The following is a 25,625-nucleotide window of genomic DNA, read 5'->3' as shown; positions in this document are numbered from 1 at the left end:
CTGCACAGAATCAAGGTTCAGAAAAGTGTTATTTAACCATAAATCATGTTTTTTAAATATTATTATTATTTCACTATCAGTATTTTTATAGCCTAATTCCAAAACATATGAGTAAATCTATCAATTAAAATAAAAAGATTAGGATTAATTTTTAATTACCTGCATCTAAGTGTTACATATTACCCAATCTGTGCATAGCAAGAAGCTAAATTAATACTTAATACTGAGCTAAATAGGCTTTATGGACTTTTATAGAAACATCAGAAAAATATGAATGAAAACATGTAAGTATAAAAGGAACATGCAGTGCCTTGATAAGGCGTTTTTTTGCTTCTGAATTTTCCATGTTTCATACACAAAACGTAAGTAACAGAATAGTGGAAGGAAAATGGTGCATGCTTTTCAAAGTATTTTTAAAACACACTTTTGTTATTGTTTTTTATGTATTTCCATACGTCTCCTTCATCCTGAAAATCCTAAATCCTAAATGAAGTCCAGTGGAACAGCTAACCCTGGATTCATAAGTCTTCTAGATAGGAAACAGAATGCAACTGTGTGGAATTCAATCTTTCTTAAAAAACAAAATATATAGATGGATATAAGCGGCACATGGATGAGGAGCAACTTTCTATTTGGTTGGAGATTTAACCAAATATTAGTGAACATGTACAGCCAGTTTTTTGTTTGTTTAAACAACTCCTGTTGTATTTTTCACTTTGAAAAATTTCTAATGAATAATTAAAAGACAAATAACATTTTCCTTGCCACAATGATTGTGTAACTTATGACTGTGTAAGTGTAATCGTATATAAACCTACATTTTAATCTGCTTTTAGCCTCGGCCATATTGCCACAAGCAAACAAAGTCCTGTAGCTCATTTACTTTTAGATGCGACTTCCAGTAGAAGGGAAAAACTGTGACTGCAGCCTTCTGGCACCACTTTTACAGCCCCTTGTTTATTAATATTTGATGCAGTCAGTTGTGAAATCCAAAATAAGTAACATCAAATGTTTACAATAATATCGGTTACTTGAGCAAATAAACCTTGGAGCAATAGTATATTAATATATCACTTTAAGGAAAGGAAAAACACACACAGAAGCACACAAAACACAACATGTACTTCCATTTTCTGGGATGTTTACACCCCGCTGTGCTGTGGAGTTACAACAGCCCCATTACCCACCAACATGTCCCGCCTACCCATCCTCACATCCATCATTTCCCCGGCTCACTTTGCCTCTCAGAGGGATGGGGAGGAGAAGGTCTGGACCAAAATAGGACGCAAATACAGAAGCTGACATCCTCCAGTGGAGCAACAAAAGCCACGCTAATACCTTCTCTATGGATGCCATTTAAAGTGTTTTCTTTTTTTAACTGCTGGTCTTAGCCATTCAGTTTGAATCCATGCTAAGATTATTTAGCAGAAAGGCTCATATCAAAAGGTTTGACTGGATGACCAACCATCCCGGCTGAGCTGCTGAGGGACTGGAGCACCTCTGTTTGACAAGATAACTTGACTGATTTGAAAGAGAAACAGAGGTGCTGATCTACGACACAAGTACAAAAATAATCAACACTATTGTATGCTGAGCACATTTCTTTTATGGCTATTTCCCTATGTTAGAAATTCAGTGATTGCCAAAACAGTAAATATCTTAAAGGGAAATATTTAAGAAAAAAACAATACACAATTCCTCCCTCCTCCTATTGATCTTGCAGCAATGAGAACAGAAATATGTTACATCACAGCAGCTACATGCAGGTTTTGCCCAGCAACATCAACTGCCAGCACAGAAAGGAAAAGCCAGCCAATTCATTCGTTCATTGATTCATTCATTCACTAAATCAGTCAAACAATCCACCCGGGTGGTTGTTTTATTCAATACCTGGTGGTGGTAACTGCCTTCCCTTCGATATGACGTCTAAACAAGGAGAGAGTCAAAGGAACAAAGTCAGGAAGGGCTTTGTGAAAAACAACGCAAGTTTATGTGGGTAGCAGCAGTCTCTCACTGGAAGAGCTTTAAAGAAAACCCATATACGCAAAGAAAGAGAAAAATGAATACATTTAATTTTCTTGACTGCTTACACAGATTATTGAGAAAGCAATATTTCTAGTGGCCACTGCAGTAATTTTCTCATTTTGTATTTTTCAAAATTATAAAAAAATTTTTTTATTATTTTCCTCAATTAAAGTTTTCATTTACCAGAATGAATGCAGACGTCAAAATCCCATTTACAGTGCTTATGAAAAGTATTCACCCCATTGGATGTTTCACCATTTTATTGCTTTTGCAATTCAATAATAACAAATTGTTTATTTTATACAAACATTTCACAAAAAACTTTAATGTGAAAGCAAAAATGGATTTCTAAAAAAAAGCCAAATATAAAATAAGTGATAGTATAAATATTCCCCAGATGTCAACAGATGTTCATCCAGTTGACGATTGTAGCCTAACAATGAGTGAAATGGAGCTTAACTGAGTGTGGTGATTGTGTCTTAAGTGATCATAATTTTCTGGTTAATCAGTGCTCCTGGCTACCATGACAGAATGAAGACAAAATAACATTCTAAGCCAATTAGAGAAAAGGTTACTGAAAAGTACAAGTCAGTGGATCGAAACAAAAAAAAAATCTCTAAAGCACTGAGTGAATATTTCCAGGAGTTCAGTGAAAAACATAATCTAGAAATGGATAAAATATGACATGGATAAATCTGCCTCGATCAGACTGTCTTCACAAACTAGTGAGAGAACCCACCAGGATACATATGACTGCACTGATGGAGCTGCAAACTTCAGCAGATGAGATGGTAGAGATTCTGCAGACCACCATTTTTCCCCAAGTTCTTCACCAGTCAAAGTTTTTATGTGAGAGCGGCAATAAGAAAAGCACTGCTGAAGAAAACTCAGATCAAGGCTTGAGAAGATTTAGCCAAAAAGCATGTGGGGGACTCCATGTTCTACTGGAAGACAGTTCTTTGGTCTTTTTTGCAATCCGACAAGTCGCTATGTTTGGTGGACGTCAAACACTGCGGTATTTACATTCTACTGCCTCACTATTGGTTTTATGACAAAGAACAGAACAGCTGTAGCTCGCACTGCTAAAATGGTTTTACCAGCTCCTGAAACCGAAACGAGGTTCTTGAAGGGTTGCTTTTAGGCCCCTTTTTCAAAAGAGGGATATATACACATTTAATCTTGTGAGGGAAACAGCTATATGCACTGGCTTATTTTTTCCCATTAAAATAAATATCTTTATCAGTTTATGCGACTGAAACTTCAAACCACTTGTGATTAAGTGAAGTTATTTGGTGAAACAGCAACGTTGGACCTCTAATGGTGATAAGAAATGCCAACTCTGCTTTAGGATTGTTACATCGAAGCTAATTTAAGAGGCTTTTCAGAACAAATAAGGCTGGCAAGCTCATTGCTTGTTTACCACTTCACTGAACGCAATGGCACAAGCAGCTGCCGCTCTGGCGTCATGCACTGCATCCAGGCCGACCATCTGACCGAATCAAACCATCTGTTGGCAATCTATTACCAACACGCTCATTTAAAAGGATTGATTTGTCAGTTAAAACTCCAGTGAGCTGATGTTCAGTGAGCACTGTCTTTGTGGAAGAGCCGACATTACCCTGAGGTTTCCTTCCAGTGCAGTGAGCCCTGCCCATTTCTTTGCAGCCGATTGGGCTTTGCAGCATGCATGATTAGTAATGACCACGGGCTACCGGGTAGTGAGAAAACAAATGAGTGAGGCCGGCAGAAATGAAATTCATTTTTTTGTCCTGCAGTAACAGCTTGACACAGTCAGTTTTCTGTCGGCCATGTCACTCGCAACAAAGTTATGTAATCTTGTCAGAGCCTTACAGAAGATTAAATCCCTAAGATGTGTGTTTTGGGTTTCTCAAGATGACAGAAAAACAACTAATTTACAGCAATCACAGAGGGAAGGATGAACAAAAAGAAGAAGAGCTGCAAAATATATGGGTCAGTACAAATAAATGGGAAGAGTGAAACAAGTTACAGGATTTTACCTTGGAGCGGGTTTTGAAGGTCCTAAATGCACCAGATTTAAAAATGACTCTGTTTCTTTTACACAGGATGAAGGCCACCATTCCAATCACCACCATCAGTAAGAAAAGAGGCGTGAGAACGGCCATAATCCACAGGTTGCTGGGTGGTGTCTTCACCACAGCTGCACATGGGAAAAAAATAACGTTAACAGCAGTTTTAATCTGGAACAAAAAGTAAACAACAGATATTAGTGAGCTTGATGCAAAGAATGTATTAAATGCTGCTTTTTTCAGGTCCAACCAAGGCTCAATTTTAGGTTCACATCTTGTGCAGTGATTGTCTAACCAAACCTGATTAGTTCGACTGATGTTTTCATGCTTTGCTGACAACACTGTAAGCAAGTCGATGAAACTGTGAAGAAAACGTGGATTAGTTTTTTCATCTGACAAGGGAAGGCAATGAGAACTTGCAGTTTTGATGTCTGTATGTTCATTATAAAGACTAAAAAGAGTTCAATCTTTTGATATGTTTTAATACAGATATCTTGAAATTAAGTGAAGGACATGTGAAAATGTGTGAAATTAAACCTTTTTAACAATCTATCAATAATTTTCTTCAATCTAACAAATGAGTATTTCCCACTTGAATTTCTTTTCAACTGCTTACTTTTGGAGCTCTTCTGTGACAGAGCTGTTTGCAGATGTGTTTTCGTTGAAGGCATGAATATAATTGTCCTCCTCTTTACCCATCAGGAGGCAGAGAGAAAGTGTTTACAAAGAACACTGTGATCTCTTCTCAGCATCAATACTTTGGGAAGCGCTTAAAAATCCAATATTTTTTTCGGTGAGTTAAGTGTAATGAGGTTTCTGAGACGATACAAGTTACAATATACAGAATACTCTGCTCTCTTGAGTTGCAATGACCTAAAAAGCCACCAAAAACATGCATGAATATGTTTGCATACAAATCTGAAGTTCTTCCAACCTAACCAAAATCAATTTGTGCAACGTCGCCAAGCTATGTTGCTGAACAAGTTGCAATGTCATATGCACATTAAGATAATGGCAGACAGAGATGGTAGCATTTTGTCTTTTTACAAAATGCCATTGAAACTAGAGGCCGATGTGCAATGGTGGGCCTGGTATGTAATGGAGGCAGACATGGAAAGGAAGCAAAGCGCTTGGAAACATCAGAAAATGCTAACATTAGTTATGCTTTTTACTGTTTCTAAATATTGTGTTTATACTATTTTTTACATTTGTACTACCAACCCACCAGGGAATAGCCTGTTTGAATAAATTTTTCATATTATCACTTAAGCAGTGATTTTCAATACTGTGTATAGTCTTTTAAAAAAAAAAATGTGTTGTTCATAAACCAACCATCTCTCTGTTCTGACTGAATGACCTTTGAGTGTATGGCTATATTCCCACAGCAGGTCTTGATTGATCAATTTAGATTTTTTTTGCTGAAATCAGCTTTTTTTTTTGTCATGCTACTAATGAACTAAAATCGTAACCAGAAGTGGGTGTGAACTGTTTACGTCCCCAAAGCGACCCGCATGTGCAGAAGCAGAATGTAAATATCACACAGCAGTCATGGAAGTAGTAATGGATGCTTGCTTTGACTCTCATATATTTAAATAGATATAAAAGACTTGCAATGCAACAATGACCGTATAAACACGAGCTTACGTTCGGCCTGCACTTGCACAAAGTATCCCAGTGTCAGAGCCATGGTCTGGGAATCCAGGCTGCTGAGGGTCTTTGCAGCTGCAGATCCTGTGATGGGGGATCCATTCAGCTGAGCATAGTAGGTCATCTCTGCCGGGTTCTTTGGACCTGGAAGCCGTCGCATGCTCACCATCTGGGAGTGGAGAGACACAGTTGCATCACAGTTTTAAATAGTTTTTTTTTTTAAAGAGCTTTGAGCCTTATTAACCATCAAGAAAACATATAATCTGTAGGCAAGTTTTCCATAAAATCCCTTATCTTTTCAAACCAACAGACTGCCTCGTCTGTGGCTCAATTTCTTCTGCTTTGATCAAGTCGAACATCGGCTGGGAGATGAATGGATTTATTGAAGACTCTCAAGGATAAATGAGTCACATAAAATCTCAATTTTCTTTCATCATACATCAAACAGATTTTTTTTAAAACATAACACAGCTTTAATCAAGTCTAGCAATTTGATTCTGTCATTAAAAAAACGTTATTAAATAGCTTGAGGTTTACTCCTCTGACTACACCCAGCACGTTCTGACAGTTCTGAGAAGCTCCTCCTCCTCCACTCAGCAGCCATAAAACTGCTCAGCTGTGAAGACCATGAAACCCTTGAGGGTTTGTAATGCACGCGGGTCACTAGGAATAAAACAGCATCGTAATTTGAACAATCCGGAGCAGCAAGTGGGGAGGTGGCACAAAAGAAAATATTTCTCACCAAATATTTCTCTGCTCATTTTTCTTTCATGTTTAAATTGAATCATTCCAACATCTTCCTTCCACAATTAAGTTACAGTTTTGAGCTGTAGAGTTAATTAATCCAAAAATAAATTACGTACAAAACAGTATTCATTAAAAGTAGTTGTGGTTAGATTTGACCATAAAAACATTTGCCTGTAGCCTCAGTTCTACAAATATATAACTGCCCTCTATTTTTGACAGGTTTCCTTACAGCTGTCCCCGCGGAGCGCTGTCCAGGTTTCTAAATCTGGAGCTGTCTGTGGTAGTGCACGCATTCAAACCTTTTCATGAGAGACTGAGAAAAAGTTTAGGTCTGACGTGAAAGTTTTAGGAAAAAATATCACATTTACATAATGTCTGAAAAGCAGCTTTGAAATGATTTACTTTATTAGGAGAAAAACGCAAACCACCCTTTTTAAATCAAACTGAACTGCTTGAATGCATGCAATTCACATACCAGAAATTGCAAGAAGTTATAATACTATTTGCCAAGAAACTTGAGACAAATGTTTACCATTATACTTCACAGAAGAGTATAAGTTAGGGAACATCCATAGGTGTCAATAGTTGGGCTATAATACCATCCAAATTCCCACTATTACACCTAACTGTAAATGTAGGACTTCTCTCAAATTTGGATAGATATCAAAAACCCTGTGAAGAGGCGAAGATGTTATAAAGATCTGAACAAAAACACAGAACATGTTTACAACATCCTTACTCCAGTCTTTACTTGTTGGTGTTGCCATCTTGACATCGTATTTCTACAAAAAGAATGATCGATCTCTACTGACCTGCACGGTGTAGCCGCCCACAGACGTGGCCCGCCGGGACCTCATGGACCGAGAGCCCTGCCTGCCAGCAACGAGGAAAAGCTCAGCCAGCCGCTGCTCCATAAGACTGGCGAAGCTCTGGTAGTTGGCCTCCAGGGAGGAACTGTCCACATCCTGGATCACTGAGCAAGGAGACAAGAAATGACAGACAGATTTAGAGGGGTGGGGAGAGAGGCGTTCAGGTGGACAAAAAGGGAAAAAGAAAAAAAAAATGGGTGAGTAAAGGATTGGGAGTAGAAAATATAAAGAAAAGCAAAGTAGGAGAAAATGAGCAAAAAAAAAACAACAGTTTGAAGAAAGACAAAAAGTCAGAGAAGTTAGACAATGGTATGACAATAGAGATGACAGATGATCTTCCTCCTGAGAGCTGCTCTTACATCGGGCCATAAGTGAGATGGATCAGTGGACAGACATCACACACACACACACACACACACACACACACACACACACACACACACACCACACACACACACACACACACACACACACTCATTCTCACACAGCAGCATCATTCACAACCGTCCCTGATGTGATATGAAGTGATCTCTCCCCCTGCCCCAGTCAGGAAACAGTGAATTATGCATCAATGGGCTTTTCCGCAGCTAAAGTGACTCAGAACTGAGAGAAGAAGAAGAATAGATGGATGGAGGAGGATTGCTAAACATGCAAAGAAACCCACAGAGCTGTATGAAAAAGGCATTTTGGTAACTTATGGATTATCTAATCAGTGCGACGCTTGGTTTTGCAGAATCTGAGAGCATGTTCAGGAGCAAATTACCTGTGATCACCCAGTAGCTCCTGGTTGCTGTGGATGTGTTGAGATTGTGGTACTCAAGAGCTGGAGACAGACAAAGAGACAGACACAGAGGCGTCTCATTTACTTTTGAACACCCAGGAAACTAACTTTACTTCAATCAGCTAGTTTTTATATTTTGTTTTTAAGGTTTTGGAAAAATTTTAAGATTTACAAGTTTTGTATAATTTATTGGAAATGGACACGCTGTTTAAATTTAATATTACACATTTTTATAGAGTTTCACAAATTCAAAATAAACTTAATATAGATGTCATTTATTTAAAAAGTATCAATGAGCATTTTTTATCTAGCAAAATAAAATATACACACTGAAATTATATGAAGCTTCTGTTCATACAACCACAACCTTTGCCTTAATAGACATTGTATGTTTACTAAATAACATTGGGGCTTCTTGAACTGACATTAAATTTATACCAGAAGTTGGTAACAACCAAAGTAATACAGACATGCAAAACCATCAAAACCAATTAGTACATAGTACAGATGCTATGAAGTGAAATGTTAAAGGGAATTAATAGTGAATACATAAACAACAGTATGCAAAAAGACTTAGAAAGCCAAAGAATCAGTGAAGTTATTTGTGAAAATGTGGACAAGACTGGCAAAACGTCAGTCCATTTGTCCTATCAAAACAGTAAATAAAAGAGCTGGCATGTATAAACACTTGCAGTTCTTCAATATCCAAAGCTGTCACTAAAATAAATGGCCAGCTCAGACAAGAACTGGTGCAATTTATCTCGCTTTATTGCCACCAAATAACTCTGCAGATAAGAATCAGTGTACAAGTACTCAGACACTGGGGGAGCATCCTTCATTCTCAAATGAAAGGGAGGAATGTTTGACTGTGAGAGTTTTCATTATGTTCAATAAAATATCTCAGAACTAAAAAAAAAGGAATTTGGTCCCTGTATTGTGAGGAGTATTCACAATATAGGTCCCCGGCCGTATTTGGAGTCCAGCACATGATTATTTGTTTCAGGTATTATAACCTGAGACAGTCAATTGAAAACATAAGTAATTGTATACGGCTTAATACAAGAAAAACAACTATGCAAAAAAAAAGCAATCAACTCCTGTAGAATACATTATTTCTCACTATTTCCCATGCAAATTGGATTTTAAAAGCTGCAGTAAAAATATGCTACAATTACCATACGGGCAAAAGGCCTTTGAAGTCACGCAAAGAAAATGCAACATTGGTAAATTTGTGTGAAGCAGCACTGTAATAAACACCAACATGCTCCACATTTTATTCTGTCAGCCTGTTTTAAGAAATACCTGCTTCTCCTTATAACTTCTTATGTCTCTACACACACACACACACACACACACACACACACACACACACACCCGCACACCCCTACACACACACACCACAACACCCTCTGTCTCTCGATTTCAATCTCATCTGCCAACATCATTTCCACCTCACACAACCTGTCGCCAGCTTACCATGAGACCAAGTCAAAGCTACAGCAAGCAAACTGTATCTTTAACCAGCGTTTATTTCTGCTCTAAGCCATTGTCCAGAGACAAATAAGAAAAATGAGAGCACAATTACATTCACCGCTCTCTCCTTTTAACTTACATGAGCTCATAAAAACACTGGAGACAAACAGCACTGGAGTGTGAAGGTTTGGATCCCTCCATCTGAGTTCTTCAGAGAATCTGTGCAATGCCCAGATGAATCCGCCACATTTAATTTTATCAACGTGGTTGTTGGAAATTTAATTGCAATATGCAAAAAGGAAGAGGATGAGAAATGTAGAGCAGTAGAAAATGTTCGGCTGAGGTTTAACACACGTAAAAAACACAAACAGGAGATAAGGTATGAAGGGCATTAGATTTCTTTTTAATGGAAGCTTTAGATAAATATGAGAAAATCACAGCTTCCTGTTACTTCCCTTTAAACACTAAGCATCTGTTGAAAACTGGACTCTGTTAGGCGACGTGTTTGGTCTGAATTTAATCTCAAAAACGTATCAATCAGACGTAACTAGGTCAACACACCAACCCACTCAAAGAAGTGTTTCCTTGTGAGCAGAATAAGAGGTGGGTTACGCTTTTTCACAAATAAATATCTGAATAGTGTGGTGTGCATATGCACTCAGTCACATTTGATTTGATTCTCTTTAATAAACTACAGCAAAAACCGAGCAAATTAGCTGCCAGTGTTTATCTGTGTGATCTCAGTATGAATACAGCTGTGAAGACCTCAGAGTATTGTTGATGTAAATTAGGGAACAAAGAGCATCATGAAGACCACAGAGCACAGCAACGGGAGAATGCTGGAATAACTTTAAGCTTCAAGTTATTAAAAAATGTCAAAAGCTTTGGATGCTCCCGAAATAGAAGAAGAAAAAAAGAATCCAACTTTATTTAAATGTATTGTGGAACATCAGAAGAAACAAAACATTGTAATGTAATTTGTCTTTCTATCAACCTGTCTTGTTTAGGAAAGTACTGTACTCTTATAAGAGAGAGAGAAACACAGATGTAGACTTCCTACAAGTGGATATGCCAGACTATCTGAAAGCTAATTAACTTTATGCAGTACAGCTCCCTTTGGAAAATTAACCAATGACGCATGCCTGCCAGGACAGAACAAGGAAAACAACCTGCAGTGTTTTGTCTTCGTAATTATGCAGGGCAAAGTTAAAAATGTATTAAAATGTACAGGCAAATGAGAAACTGCACTTAAATGACTTCTTGAGTTCATTCTGGGACAATGAACTCGGTACAGAATCATTGAAATAGGGTTGTGGTGTAAAGAAATACTCTCAGCATGCAAAAGGACTCATCCTTCACATAAATGATTACATATTTATGCTTTAAAAGTAAATACCATCCAAAGCACACCTGGGATATCAGCTGCTGTCACTGCTGTGATCATTCACTGCCATTTTTTCGGTCAGTCATGCAATAAGCTACCATACATTGCTTGTTTTTTGTTTCACTACTCGAAACATTCAGCTATTTTTAGGAGAACAGGAAGCCTTTCTGTGGCGATGCTAAGTGGATTTGGATGTGACCAAGTAAAGTGTGATGTTTGAGCCCTTTGGGTGTTGAGAGCACACACCAACAGATACGAATCTAATCTCACTCTGCTAAAATTAGCTCATCTGGGGAACACGAACAACAGATTGCCCAAGGCAGGCTTGGGATGATAGGAGCTCTGCAGCTGTTTGCCCTTTTAAAAAAATCTCACAGATGGCATCAGAAGGAGGGATGGACTATAAACAAAAATCATTTGGCCCAATTATGGAGTGTGGGATCATTTACTTTGGGCAGCTGGGATCAAATGAAACACACACAACATTTATGAAAAGGGTAGGACTAACTTAACTCAATTTTTGCCTTAAAAAAAAAAGAAGCACACATCGATTTTGCAAAACTTTACAAAATGACTAAATTACTCCTCTTATCCTCCATTCGTTCTTTGAAAACTAAAATTAGGATCTTGCCCTGATAATAAGCATATCATAACCCTCCATGCTTTCCAAACCTCAAAGAAGCACCTATCTTTCCCTTTTCCCCTTAGAGGAGTAAATCTATAATGAGTTGAAGATCACACACTCATTTGACACATCAAACAGCGTTTTAGCTTTGATGCTATAGTCTCTCTTGTCCCATGTGTTTGTATGCTTGTGGTGCCGACTGCTGTAGAACAGATCAGACACTGAGGAAAAAAATTAGTTGCTACTCTTCAATTTGAATACCACAAGATCTTCATAACTGACTGAAATCATGGATTAGTAAGGAATAGTGGTTAGGTTTTATTTAAAGCCACTGACTGCTAATACATTTGAGTCCAATGACAAATGAAACATTTTAGATGCCTTCTATACTTACTCAATTTTACGTAATCTTCTCGCTTGGGCAGCAGGTTGAACATGTGAGAAATCATGATTTTTGCATTGCCTTTCAGTTGAGTATTTGGTCCTGAATAGTCAGTAGTCTTGAGGGGACCAAACAAATATTATTTCAGTCTTTCTTAGCCAGAAGTACCAGCAGCAGCACAAGTGGACCAAAGGAAAATAAATGTTACATAGTCTATTAATATATTAGGATGGACCCTGAATTCTTGTTTAGTTTCTCCAGAAGATAAGCAAACAGCTGTATCTTTTTTATATTATTGTTAACAGCCCATAACCAAATGGATTTACTGACTCAGCTTTCTGCTAAACATTCTTCTTATTTCAATAACGATGTCCTGGTCTCCAAACGGTCCTTCTCCTCATAATCCTTTCAAAACTCACATACGACTCCAGTGGTGAAACTTCTTTACAGATTCCATGCTGTGCTCACTATATTCTTTATTCTTACTGCTGCTGAAATTAAGGGGAAAAAAAACACCATGAAGTATAAATGTAGGCTCAGAGTTAAAACTTTTTCGTACTCTCCAGCCTGATGGTAAAATTGAGTTAGGTCAAGATTTTCTTGGTCAGTAAGTGCAATTTATTTATGCTTTTCCCTTAACACATATTGTAAAAAAAAAAAAAAAAACTGAAATCTGGCAAGTACTTCAGCATTTATTCTCTTTTCAGTAATGCAAGTGTAAAGAGAGGACATATTCATATTTTTATTATGCAAATATGCACTGGCAATCAAAATAACCTTGAATGTTATTTCTTGAATGAAAAGTTCATGTTTACCAAAATATGCCACAATAACAAAAATGTCATGTCAATATGATGTGAAATCTAAATCATGTTTCTGTGATGTTCTGAAACCTTTTTGGAATGATTCTGTAGCTGTACAAATTTTGTTTTACTTTTGCATGACAAAATTAAAATTCCACTTACAGACATATGTGAATGAATACAAAGAAACTACAGTTATCTGTTTTTCTAGCAGGATGCTTTCTTGCAGAATTGTAATGACAGGAAGAATAAAGTGGATTAGACATCATTGGCTATGTTTACATCCAGATATAACTGTAATTTAAAAAATGATTATATAAAAATATAGTTACTCAAGAAATCAGTTAAATGAAACCAGCCTGTCAACATGAAGTAGGATCTAAAGATCTAAAGAAACTCAAGGACTGACAAAAAAAAACATAGTCTGTTCTTTCAGTCTGGAAAAGACGTGACTGACTAGATTTAATTCAAATTCAATTTGATTCAGAAACACTTTAATTAAACTGATGAATAGATGCAATAGATGGAACCTTGGATAAATAATTTTAAGCAACAATGACTTCAGCAGCCAAGCAGATGCACACTTAATATTTTTAAATGAAATTTGGTGGTGAGCTTGGCCTGTAGACGCTGTGGTTGCTCAAAGACATGTAAAATTAGATAACAAGGATACCATATAAAAGTACTCTGATTTGAGTTTATGATTAAAAAATTTAGGAGCAATTATTTCCATTGAGAAAAGATCCATCCTTAATTTAATTTATTACATTTAGTCCAAAACCTTTAGAATTAATACTCTGAGATTTTTGTCTAGACTTAAGAAACTCTTCAAAGAAACTGTGAATATTTAAACAAGACATGAATGACCCTCAAATACAGTGAGAGAGGGGAAAACTTTAATTTCATAATACAGTAAAGTTTCTCTCTCTTTTATTTTTTTTTTTTTACAATTTTCAAGGTTTTAATCTCTTCCTGTAATGGGAGCATGTAGAAATTAGTGTAGTTTGTGGTAAATCTCAGTGTAAGAATCCATATTGACCAGGAAATCAAGCAACACTAACTGTGTTTATTGCTGCTATAAAATGTTAAATGCAATTTAATATGTAAACTTGTTTTGTTTTTTTTAAATAATAAAAGTCTGTTTTGGAGCAAATACTTTTTCCGTATAGTCCCTTTTGCTCATAAACAATTTATAGCAGCTCAAGGCAGAAAACAATCATAGGCCAGAATTGCACAAAAACTAACAATCAGGATTCGTCAATAAAATTCGGTGCTTCTCTGGTTTCCAATGATTCATTTTCAGTTGTTTCCTTCACAATCCAGGAAACAAGCAATCAATGCAGTGAAACAAATGTACAGCCAAATTAATATCCCGCTAAGAGAAAACGAAGCTGCACTTACGCTCAGCTATCACCAGTGGAGGATAGAACAAGAAGTATCCCACTAGCTCTGCAGTCAGCTGGTTGAGGAGCCCACTGGATATTGTCCCATTAAGAACTGCATCCTGGTTTTTCACCACATACACCAGCGTAACCGAGGGTGAGCCAGACTCCTGAGACACACTCTGGATCTGCAGACAGACACACCACCTTGGATTAAATATGCTGTTCTCTGCTGCATATAAGAACATTCAGAAAGATTTCAGATTTTTTTCCAGCAAAGACAAATACAAAGGCAACATTTATAATTTAAGCCTTCGCACGAAAATATCTGGAGCTATCATGCCAAATGTCGAAGACGGGAATAAAGAATGCATACCAGGCCTTCAATGAACAAGGTTTTATTCTCTCCATAATAAGACCTGTGTGGTTTCTCCAACATTCATGTAACAGAATCACAACGGCGAAGTGGACGACGATACAAGATACAGAGAATTCCCATCACATTTTTCTGCACGCATTAATATTTCAGGGGATAAATAATGAATGGAGCCTATATCTCCATTTGCTTGTTGAGACCTACTTTATGATTTTGACGGTGTTTGCATGTGCAGTGTATATTCTGCAAACAGATGAAGACTTTGGCAGAGAAATATGTATGATTTATGTATGAAGACTAGATTTATTACAGTTTGCTGTTTCCAAAAATAGAAACATTACTCAGAAGCTACCCCCTTCAGTCAAGTGCAGAGTGTTACTATAACTGTCTTATTTTTGGTAGTTTTTGCTTCAAGAAGCCATCTGGCCACAGTAAAAAACTTGTGGCCAGCACTGTCGAAGCAAAAACAAGAATAAGTGTGCGAGCGACTTGGAAATCCACCTGGAGCTGCATTATAAATGTTAGTCTGATTAGCATGCTGCATGCAGACAGGACGCATTTGGCTGTCTGCCTTATAAATAGTCTCGGTGCACTCGTCCCGTACCTCCACTGTGAGTCTGTTGTAGGTCTCCAACACTTTATCCTGAGCCTCTTCAAAGGCATTCTCAAGCCGCTGCTCCAGCATCTGGACAAAACTGCACGAGTAGATGTTGTCTGCAGGTCCAACAAATCTTAACACTGCAAACCAGAGCAAAGCAGGGATTATTTATCTTCCATCTGAGTAATAAGAGAATAACAGACTGCTTTATATGGATCTCATTCTGGTTTTCTTCTAAAACGGTGTTCCATGTATGAAGGAAGAGTGTCTTAATCTTGACTGACTTTTAAGTAGAGCTGCACAGATTTGCAGTCATCAACACCACATCAATGTGGGCATAATCTGAATATCTAAGAACTCTTTGTATGGCGAACTAGGTAGGTTTTAATGTATTTTAAGGGACATTCATGAACAATAAAAATGTAAATTATGGATTTGTCCAGTTAGTCAGTTTTGGAAGTTGACAAAATATTTAAGCTCGCAAAGTGCTGTTAGGAAATAACATATCACAATTATTTATTTTCCTATTATTGTGAAGTAGTTCTTGAGTTGAGTCTTGAGTCTTTATTCGTAACAGCGGTGACAAAGTCTTATCTGGACCAGTGACACATTTTATTGTGGAAACTGTGATGTATACTGCAATAAAACCTCCCAGCGTATTAACATGCTGTTGCATATGAAGCAGGGAATTGAAGCACAAGCAAAAATCAATCTCTCAGTTGTTCGGCTCATTAACCGTAGATACGTTTGCCAATTTACCCGCCGCAGTACAATTTGCATAAGATTACCAACTGGGTCAGCAGGGTTTGTGCCTGCAGAGCGTTTTAGACTGAGACCAGTGAAGGATGTTGGGACTTTGAAGGAAGACTGCACTCATCAGCAACACACTGTTTAAATTTAGGTCAGAACACGACTCCACGTTCAGCACTGCAGCCCTGTTTAGACTTAATTCTCAAAACAAAGGATAATAAAGATTGAATGGAGCAAGAAAATAGAGTCCATAATCTGCTGATGGACTCAATATTGTTTACTCGGAGCTGCACCTCCCCGCTTCTGATGGAGAGCCGCTTGCTTTCTCTGGTTTCGGTTTAGATGGAGGTGATAATCCTCTTCGTTTCCCTTGCTACTCAGGTTTATCGGTCACACAGACATTCCTCCAGAGAACCGCTTTCATTAATACTAACAGCAGAGCCAAACATACAGATTCCAAATACAGCATGATGGATTGGGTATCTTATCCACGTTGCTTTTATATTTAGGTCTAACCTCAGGTAGTGTTTGTTTTTTTGTTGCTGAAGATGCATATACCTTCTGTCTAATGTTATTTTTTTCTCCTGCTGTTTGCTTCCACTATTTTAACTTTGGATTCATCCTTTCTTTCAAATTAAGTTCATTATTTACATCATGCTACTCACTTCTTGCATTTGGGTAGACCATAATCAATTTTTCTGCACAGCTATTTGGCACTTTCTACTCCAAATGATTTTTAAAAAAGGCTTGATACTTCAAAGTTAGAATAAAGTACACATTTGATCACAAGCATAAACATCAGCATATTATATTAGGATTTTATATTATAGACCAACACAAAGTTGTTCATAACAGTGAGGCAGAAGGTGACCAGTCCACTTCTGTGTAATTTATTCTCTGTAAAACCTGGAAACCACAGTTTTCAGCTTATATATATATATATATATATATATATATATATATATATATATATATATATATATATATATATATATATATATTATATATATATATATATATATATATATATATATATATATATATATATATATATATATATATATATATATATATATATATATATATATACAGTCCATTGTAATCTATGGACTGTGTGTTGTGGCAATCAGCATTGATTGGTGCATATATATATATATATATATATATATATATATATATATATATATATATATATATATATATATATATATATATATGCACCAATCAATGCTGATTGCCACAACACACAGTCCATAGATTACAATCTACACAGACAAAATAAATGGAAATGCAACAAATTTAGCACAGATTAAAAGTAAAATTATTCTTTCTTATTGATTTGATCAAATCTGAAGCAACATTGATTTAAAATTATGGATTCATGTTGAGAAATACCATACTATTCTCAAAATGTATCATCTGATATACAGTCTCTTAACTGTACTGAATTTCTGACCTTGATCACACCAAACTGTGTGTGTGTATGGGTGTGTGTGCTGAACTGTGTTTTGAGGCTTAAGAGCTGACTAAGTGATTGGACCAATTTGTTCTGCAATCATGGGGGTCTGTATAGGACTTAAGGTATCAAAGAGGAGTAAAGGAGAGCTAATCAAAATCTTTCTAATTTTGTCTCGGTTCTGTTCTTCCTGGAATCAATTTAATCCTCCACTCCTGCAGCTTTTCGTCTTTTTACAATCAAGTTTCTGGAACAAGAAGCTGGTCTTGCTGGATTGTAGGGTCACGCATTTCAGTGTTCACCTTAGGTATTCTCACCTGTTTTGAGCTGTAGGTGAATGTGGGGAGCGCTGATCCAGGTCGCCACAGGAACCAGAACAGCCTTGACCAGCGGGGTGTGCTGCCTAATGTCAGACAGCAGTTTGTCAAAGCCGTAAACATTGAGAGCTTCGACAACCATGGAGGAAACGTATACGGTTTTCCCACTGGTCACGTAGTAACCCAGAGTCAGGTTGTTTGGGCTGCAGTCGTCTCGCTCCACCTGTGGCGGAGACATATTTTCAACAATAAACAAGACACTATATTTGATTTAGATTTGAAGGCACAAACGTCAGTATATGAATATTTATAATTCTTGCTTTCATTTCAGTTTCGCTCTGCCTTAAGACCAAATTTCAGCTCGATTCTTCAACAGTTAGACTTTTGGCCATATTCTGGAAAAACACACACACACACACAGACGACAACTGTGGTGAGTCAAAGGTTGTATTTCTGGAACTTAACACCACCCACCTTCATGTACCCTCAACCTTCAACCACACTGAATAGCTGAGGTTGTTGTTGTTATGGATTTTTTCCTCTCTATCTTTCTCTCTCCACAACCATCTTTTCCTCTCCTCTTTCTCTCCCTGAGTGTGTGCTGGCTGCTACTGGCTGATCTTGTTATCTAAAACAGACATCTTCTCTGAATGAAACTGTATCCCAGCACCTCTCCTGATGCAGAGACCAAGTAAAGGCTTCAGCCTCATTTTTTTCCAAGCAACTCTTTAAATATTTTTCAATTATGCTCAGTCACTCAGTCTTATATCCATAAAGCCACCTTTGGGTTTTGCATTTCATCAGAAAACACAAAAAAGAGCAGTTGGATCTTGCATTTGAAGTCTAAACTAAAATGTAATGAGCATAAAATTAAATATTGACTGTTTCTTTCATGTGTTTTATTTTTGTCTGTGGCAATTTTTGTGTTAATCTCCTTATGTTTTTTCTAAACTGACAACTCTAAGCAAACACAGTGAAGAAAAAACTGTGTTCTGATTCACCAAAAACTGAATCAGTCAACCTTGATGTCTGATCCTAATTAACATTTTTTTATTGTACCAATGCTGCTGAGCTCTTGAGGCTTTTGACATTTTTAGATTTTATCAAAAATATGTTGACTTTTTCATTCCTATTTCTACAATTTATGTTTTTTAAATGTTTTTCCCAGTTTTTTTTTAGAGTTAGTATGTTTATGTATAAACTACATGAGTCCTTATCTTTGTTCCTTACCCTCCACAATATTTTTTTCTTATTTGTCTTTTTTATCCCTTTTTTATCTTGTTTACACTTTAGCATTTATCAAGCTGTCCATATCTATCAACCACAAAACTTAGAGAGTGTTTATAAAGTCTGCCTTTCATGTGAAATGATATCCTCAAAACTTGAACTTGGTTTTGATAATGGCATGGTGTCACTGATACTTTAAATTATTGGCATTAGTGACATTAAAAACAGCTTTTCATGCTTATGTAGCATGAAATAGGAAAGAAATATTTAAAAGATCAGTAAAAATGACTTAATGTTTCTCTTCTTTATATCCATTCTAAGTTATGTAATGAACCACTTGCTAATTAAATGGAGACCACCAGTGCTAAAACTACACATACTAGACAACAATACTAAAATGTTAATTCATTTTGAATTTCTAAACTCCACCTTAAAGCTGATTGCATTTCTGCAGAGGACTGCTGAATTTAACAAAGGGAGCCAGAACTGACCTCCTTTGCTCCCTGCCAACAGCTGTCAGCTGTAAAACTGCCCAGTTTGGTAAGTAATTATGGTTAACAACATTGTTCAATGATGCAACACATTAAGCATCGCTGCATGCTAATTTCATGCTGTTTAACAAACCCGAACCACGTAGGGGGCAGATTTTGCTCATCAACAGTGGAACAGTATCGAGGCTGTTTAGGATCTGAACTGTTTCTATTTCCTGGTTGGTGTTTTTCGCCCTGGACAGATTAATTTTGACTATCAAACCGCAGTCTAGGTTTTTAGATGGAGAAGATGAAAGCTGAGGAATGTGTCAGTGTGTAGCAGGGGGTAGATGAAAGTGCCATGGAGCTTAGAGATACTGAGTCACTCCCCGCGAAGGCTCACAAACAACTGGATAAAAATAGCAAAAGCAGGCGGATGAAGACAGAAGACGGACAGAAAGTGAGATGAAGAGAGGCAGGTGGACAGAGAGAGGCGGACAGCCACAATGAGCCGACTAGTACAACAGGCAAGACAGACATGTTGGCAGAAAATCGATCTAGTTGGACCAAGGGTGTAATCTCATCAGAAAGATGAAGGGGGAGAGCAATATGAGAGTTGTAAGTATTGAAATATACATGAAAGGAAAAAGCTGGTAGTGATGGTTTGAGAGGGAGGGAAGAAAAGATGGAGATGGAGCCGTGTGGTTGACACAGGATGAAAACAAGCGTTACGTAAGAGTGGGAGTGGGACGTGAGAATGATCTCCCTAAATGAACTCGATATCGCCTAATAAATCATACCACATATTCATTTGTCACCTCCCTCTATATTTATCTCCTGCAACATTCATGAGTCCTTGTCCGGTAAAAAAGAAAATCAACACCAACAACTTAAATATAGAAGACATGAGTACCCAGTACAGACAGACCAGCGAAATTGTTTAAAATAAAACAATTTTTTATTTTTATTTTTTATCTCAGTAGGATTAAACGGAAGCACTTTCTCTGACTAAGCACAGCAGCAGAGAAATGTTACAGGAGACGATAAAGAAAAAAACCTCATACACGCAAAATTTTAAGTTAGAACTGAAAGGCAAAACTAAGCCCATCTTTACGCTCCTTGAATCATCAAATGCTGTCCTATCCTAGCAGCTGTTCTTCGTTGGATTTTCAATGTATGTAAAAAAAATTTTAAAAACTTTTACAGGAGTTCTGGATGCTACAGTAAGAAGCTGTAGTGGACATTTCACTGTGGACTACACATTGCACTCAGAGCTTCACAAGCTGATAGCGGAGAGCTGAAAAATATGTAAAAAGATGACAAAAAATATTTCTCTTATGACATAACTAGTTCATTCTCCAGTCACTGAGAATGACTGGAGAATTTTTATTGATGGGAGAAGGCTTATGGATGAGGTCCGATCAACACAAAGGTTATTTCTCACCAAGTTTAATCATTTAAAACTGTTTTACACTTTGGTTTTCCAGTACTATTTATAGGAAATACATATTACTGAAAAATAATTTTTCTATTCCCTCCAGTGATCCCTGTCATTTAGATAATAAATGACCAAGGGTGCAACAGTGTATGTGCTCGCGAGTTAACAACCTGCATTTCCATTTGCAAAGTTTGTTAGCTTCTGCTATGTTTTTATTTGACATTTCGCTCAGTTATACTAAGATTCAAAACACACAAAAGACGTTTCCGTCCTCTAGCAAATATTCTCTTTTTTGTGTTTTTTTATGCAAAAAAACTGCATATTATGTTTTCTGCACAATATTCTTGCAGTTTTTATTGCACACCTAACAGCACTTTTGATTGACTGACACTATAAAGTCTGTATGTAAGACCTTTGTTCTTAAACCCACTGACCAGGCCAAGTCAGTGGGTTTGTCACAGAATCATGACCTTTTGATTATCAGTGAAAAGCCTCTTGGTGAACATGAAGCTGCTGGAAACACTGACCTGTGCAGAGGCTTTGGAGTCATTCAGGGCTCTCTGTAGAGCATGGCTCAGTCCTTTTGAAAGGTTCTGCTTTAGGATCAGGTCCAGGCAATTCTTGCGTAGCTCCATAGACAACACTGTAAAGATTAAAAAAAAATATTTAAGTTAAGAAGCTCAATACACTATAAAGCTTGTTTGGATTTGCCTGTTTTTAACAACAGCATATCACCAACTGGATTATGATCACCACAACTGTTTTTCAACATGGAACAAGCCGATTTTCTACACACAGTCCAGCCGAGTATTCCTCTCCAAATAATCCCTGACCATGAATAATGTACAATGGACCTCAAGGAGCTCAGTTCATGACTTCAGATTACAGTCTTCTTGCTTCTGAATGACATAACATACATGTAAATATGTTCCTCTACCAGTTGTTGGGTACTGAAAAGAAAATAAGTGAAAAATCAGCTGACGCTGATTGAAAAATCTTAAGAAACCTTTAACAGTTTTTTATCCTAATTACTTTCAAACGTTTAAAGAAAAAATACTGCTTGTATTCAAAATGTGAAGAAAATCACGCAAAATTCAAGACTGTACTGCAGTGTAATTTAAGAATATGTTAACTATTTCAAAAGGGAGATGATATTCATTATGGATTATTTAAAAAAATGTATTTAAACATATACTAAAATTTCTAATAGGGATATCAAAGTCTCCTACCTGTTTTGACCCAGAATTTCTCCGTCACATTGCATGGCAGAGGCATTTCCTCAGCGCTGGTGGTGGAGGGACTTTGTGTGGTTGTTGTTAGAAGTGGTATAGTTTGAACTGGGATGAGCATAGTGGTAGTGGGTTCTTCTGTTGTGGTGGTGGTAGTTGTGGTTGTTGAAGTGGTGATGGTGGTAGTGGTAGTGGGAGCAGCAGTAGTAGTAGTTGAGGCAGTGGTGGTTGTAGTGGGTGCTGGAGTAGTGGTGGTGGTGGTGGTGGTTGTAGTAGGTGGGGGAACAGTGACTGTGGTGGTGGTAATGGGGGCTGGCCTGGTCGTAGAGGTCGTTGTTGGAAGAGTCGCGGTTGTAGCGATGAAGAGCCTTGTTTCCTCTGGGGGTGCAGCAGCTGTGATGTTCGATAGAGAAGCCTCTGTGCTTCCAGGAGTCGCTGCCTCCAGTGTTTCCATCTCTGTGCTATTAACAGTAATGCTGGTCATTGAGGGTGTCGTTGTGGTTACTGTTGTCAGCTGAAGGCTGCCATCGGTCACAGTGTCTTGGCTGGTGTTATTTTGGGCTGTGATGGATTCTGGTGGTGTTTCTGTTCTCTTCGTGGTAGAAAACGACACAGTTGAAGTGGTGGTTGTCGACGGAGTTGTCTTTATAGTCGTGGCTGCTGTGGTTGTGTTCTGTATGGGGATCCTGGGACGCGCAGGCATGGTGGTATTCCACTGGTGGGTGGAGAAAGGGCTTGTTACATTGGGAGGAAGTGTGATATCATGGTCACCCACTGTGGACAGGAGAGATTCAGGGACAGTGGGAAGATCCCACGCTGGTAGGCCGCTCACGAATTCATCTGAAGGGAAAAAGAACATGGATAAGTCAAAAAAAAAAAAATTAAGAATTTCTAAATTCAGTGTTTTGCTTCAGATATGTTCAGAAAACCCTGCAGCTGAGTACAAAAGGTTTAGTGATTTAAAATGTCCTGGTATTTTTCATACTTCATGGACTCTAACAAAGCTTCCCACCATACTCTGACGTGGTCACCAGGTGATCACATATTCATCCATTGTTTCATTCCAGATTCACCTGCAGAGTTTGCTGAAGAAAAGCTAGAACTAAGACACCTGTGAAAAGATTATCACCAATACCTTAGATTATATTTATCAAGGACAAAGAATCATAATCAAGATTTTCCTTTTTCTTTTTTAGACATTTCTAAAAAATGCCTTTTGTTACTTTCCCTCAATAGGACCTGAATTTTTGAGGAAAAAAAGAAAAATAGGTTACTTTTAATTTCACTGGCCTCTGTCTCTACTTTCCTGCTTACGTACTTTCCCTTTAAATGTGTACTTCTTACAATTTCCAAGTCTGCACTTACTTCTTGTATTTCTTGTTTGCTGAACAACTATTTTATTCTGAATGCAGTGACACACATTTATCCAAACCAGAGTTAGGATGACAACATGCCTATCAAGCCTCAGCTGTCACTTTTATTTGATTTAAGTAATGTAAAAAAAAATAAAAATAAATGTAAAAAAATTTGAGTTGGTAGTTTTTAATTCCCCACAGAACACTGAATATTAACATGTCAACATGAAAGACACTTTTATACTAGGATTGTGCTTTATCTGTCTTCATTGTGACTGCAAATGTATGAGGCAGGCTACCTTTCATTTTCAAAAGCATCTCCAGATTCAATCGTATCCCCCCCACAATGTCTTACCAGCAGGGGGCTCAAGCAATCTGGTTTGTGAAATCAGTTGAAATGCTTGGAGACACACTACTTTCTCCTGCACATTCTTCAGAAAGCTAAATATTTGTATAATAATTACCTTATGATTGAGGTGAAAATAGACACAGGAAACAGAGAGGGATGGAGGTTACGAAATGGGAGATGATGATGATGATGATGATGATGATGATGATGATGATGATGATGATGATGATGATGATGATGGCAGCAATAAGTCTAAGATGATAAAGTAATATACATGATATACATGATGGTGACACTGAATGTTGAAGGCGATGATTTACTGATAATGAAGCTGAAAAAACACAATCACAGTGAATTTAATTCAGTTCCAGTAATTCGATTAAAATGAATTGTTAATATTATTACAAACAATCTATTAAGATTAAATCACTGTTAAAAATTACAATTGGTCATGCAGAAATGACGGATGTCTGTGAAACTCGTTGCTGAAGCCTTCAGCGGCGTGACCTCCATACATTTCCCTGAGAAGTTGCTGAGGTGACTAAAGCATAAACTTAATCATGTCTAACTGAACTACAATTATTCTCAGACATGTCTTCTTCAGTTTGCTAAATCTTGATAACTGCCATAGAAAAAGGCTTGGTTAATAATTAATTCTGTTACAAAACAATAAAGCATCAGTGTGTCACTGGGATTTCATTTGACAAACCAACACTGACATTTTTCCAATAAATATCTACATCTGTACATTTTATCACTTTATTAGATGATGGATTAAGCAGCGTTACGTACATTTTCTACAGCTTATGATATTGTTTATCCCTGCTGTTCTCTGTCACTAATGTTCTGCCTCAAACTTGTGACACTTTCACTGATGAGCTAAATTCAAATTCAGTTTGCACACAGGAAACAGTCATATTAAATTAAATGTCTGTAATAAAAGCTAATTGAGGGCTTCAGATTAAAGAGGCTGAATATACTAATACTTTTTTAAGACTTGTTAAAAAATACTTTAAACCATTTATCCTTTTCCACTTCACAATTATACCCTACTTCCAGTTGGTCTATCATAAAATCCCAATAAAGGATTGTGCCTCTGCTGTGCTAAATTGTGAAAATTCAAATTAATACTTTTGCCAGATAACGGAAAAAAATATTACCCACCCAAACTATAGTTAGCTGAAGAGTTGTTGTTTCCAATGACCACAGACAAATTGGTGGATGGTGGAGTCTGGCTCAGTTTTTTACTGGATGGAGAGGAGGGAAGAGAGGATGCTTTTGTTGTGGAGGAAGATAAGGCCTTGGATGAAGAAGAGCTTTTAGACCAAGCCGCTTTAGACAGCAGCCCTAAAGGTTTTCTGACTGCTGGAGTCTGCAGCTCTGTCGACTCAGTCAGCATGCTGAGAACCGATGAAAGGGCCGCCTGCTCCCTTTGGTCCTCTCCATTTGTCCTCAGCTTCTGCACAAGCATGGGAGCTGGATCTTCGGGCACGCTTGGCAGAGCTTCGTCCTCTGTGTCGACCGGCCTCCATCCCGCTTCAGCCCACGCTCGAGTTTCCGTCATAATCCCAGCCTCGGCAAAGACTTTTCCATGTGCTCCCGCACTCACTCCTCCCTGCGTTTCTGTCCAGATTGAAGTTTTGGCCTCAGCAAACACTTTTCCCTCAGGCCAACGTCTGAGTTCAGCATCAGGACCTGCACCAGGAGCAACATCTTTAACCCCGTCTCTGTCTCTAAATCCAGGAGTCAGGATTGGGGGCACTGTGGGTTCCAGAGGTATGTCACTGTTCTTCATTGATACATAACGGCCTTCCTCAGCTGTGAGAGAGAGAGAGAAGGAGAGAGAAGGAAGGAAATTCATGTTTAATTGGGGCAGTTTGAGTCATCTGTCAGA

General features: G+C 37.6%; 1 protein-coding gene across 2 annotated transcripts in view; it reads right to left on the bottom strand.

Moving 5' to 3' along the window:
- kiaa1549la (KIAA1549-like a) overlaps positions 1-25,625 on the bottom strand; it is an 82,822-nt gene that overhangs the window by 28,544 nt on the left and 28,653 nt on the right. Inside the window, exons 2-12 of one of the 2 annotated variants that reach the window (XM_055028682.1) lie at positions 24,896-25,549; positions 22,028-22,867; positions 21,326-21,441; positions 17,664-17,886; positions 15,147-15,280; positions 14,186-14,354; positions 8,100-8,159; positions 7,280-7,440; positions 5,718-5,889; positions 4,044-4,204; positions 1,891-1,926 (exon numbers count right to left, since the gene is read on the bottom strand). In XM_055028682.1, the coding sequence (XP_054884657.1) occupies positions 1,891-1,926; positions 4,044-4,204; positions 5,718-5,889; positions 7,280-7,440; positions 8,100-8,159; positions 14,186-14,354; positions 15,147-15,280; positions 17,664-17,886; positions 21,326-21,441; positions 22,028-22,867; positions 24,896-25,549 (2,726 nt within the window). The remainder of the gene's footprint in view (positions 1-1,890; positions 1,927-4,043; positions 4,205-5,717; positions 5,890-7,279; positions 7,441-8,099; positions 8,160-14,185; positions 14,355-15,146; positions 15,281-17,663; positions 17,887-21,325; positions 21,442-22,027; positions 22,868-24,895; positions 25,550-25,625) is intronic. The other variant, XM_055028690.1, reaches the window with a different exon arrangement.

This window comes from Poeciliopsis prolifica, unplaced genomic scaffold, assembly GCF_027474105.1.
Source record: "Poeciliopsis prolifica strain line A6 unplaced genomic scaffold, Auburn_PproV2 SCAFFOLD001, whole genome shotgun sequence".
NCBI lineage: Eukaryota > Metazoa > Chordata > Actinopteri > Cyprinodontiformes > Poeciliidae > Poeciliopsis > Poeciliopsis prolifica.
The sequence above is the reverse complement of the archived record's forward strand: the minus strand, read 5'-3'. Positions and strand labels throughout refer to the sequence as shown.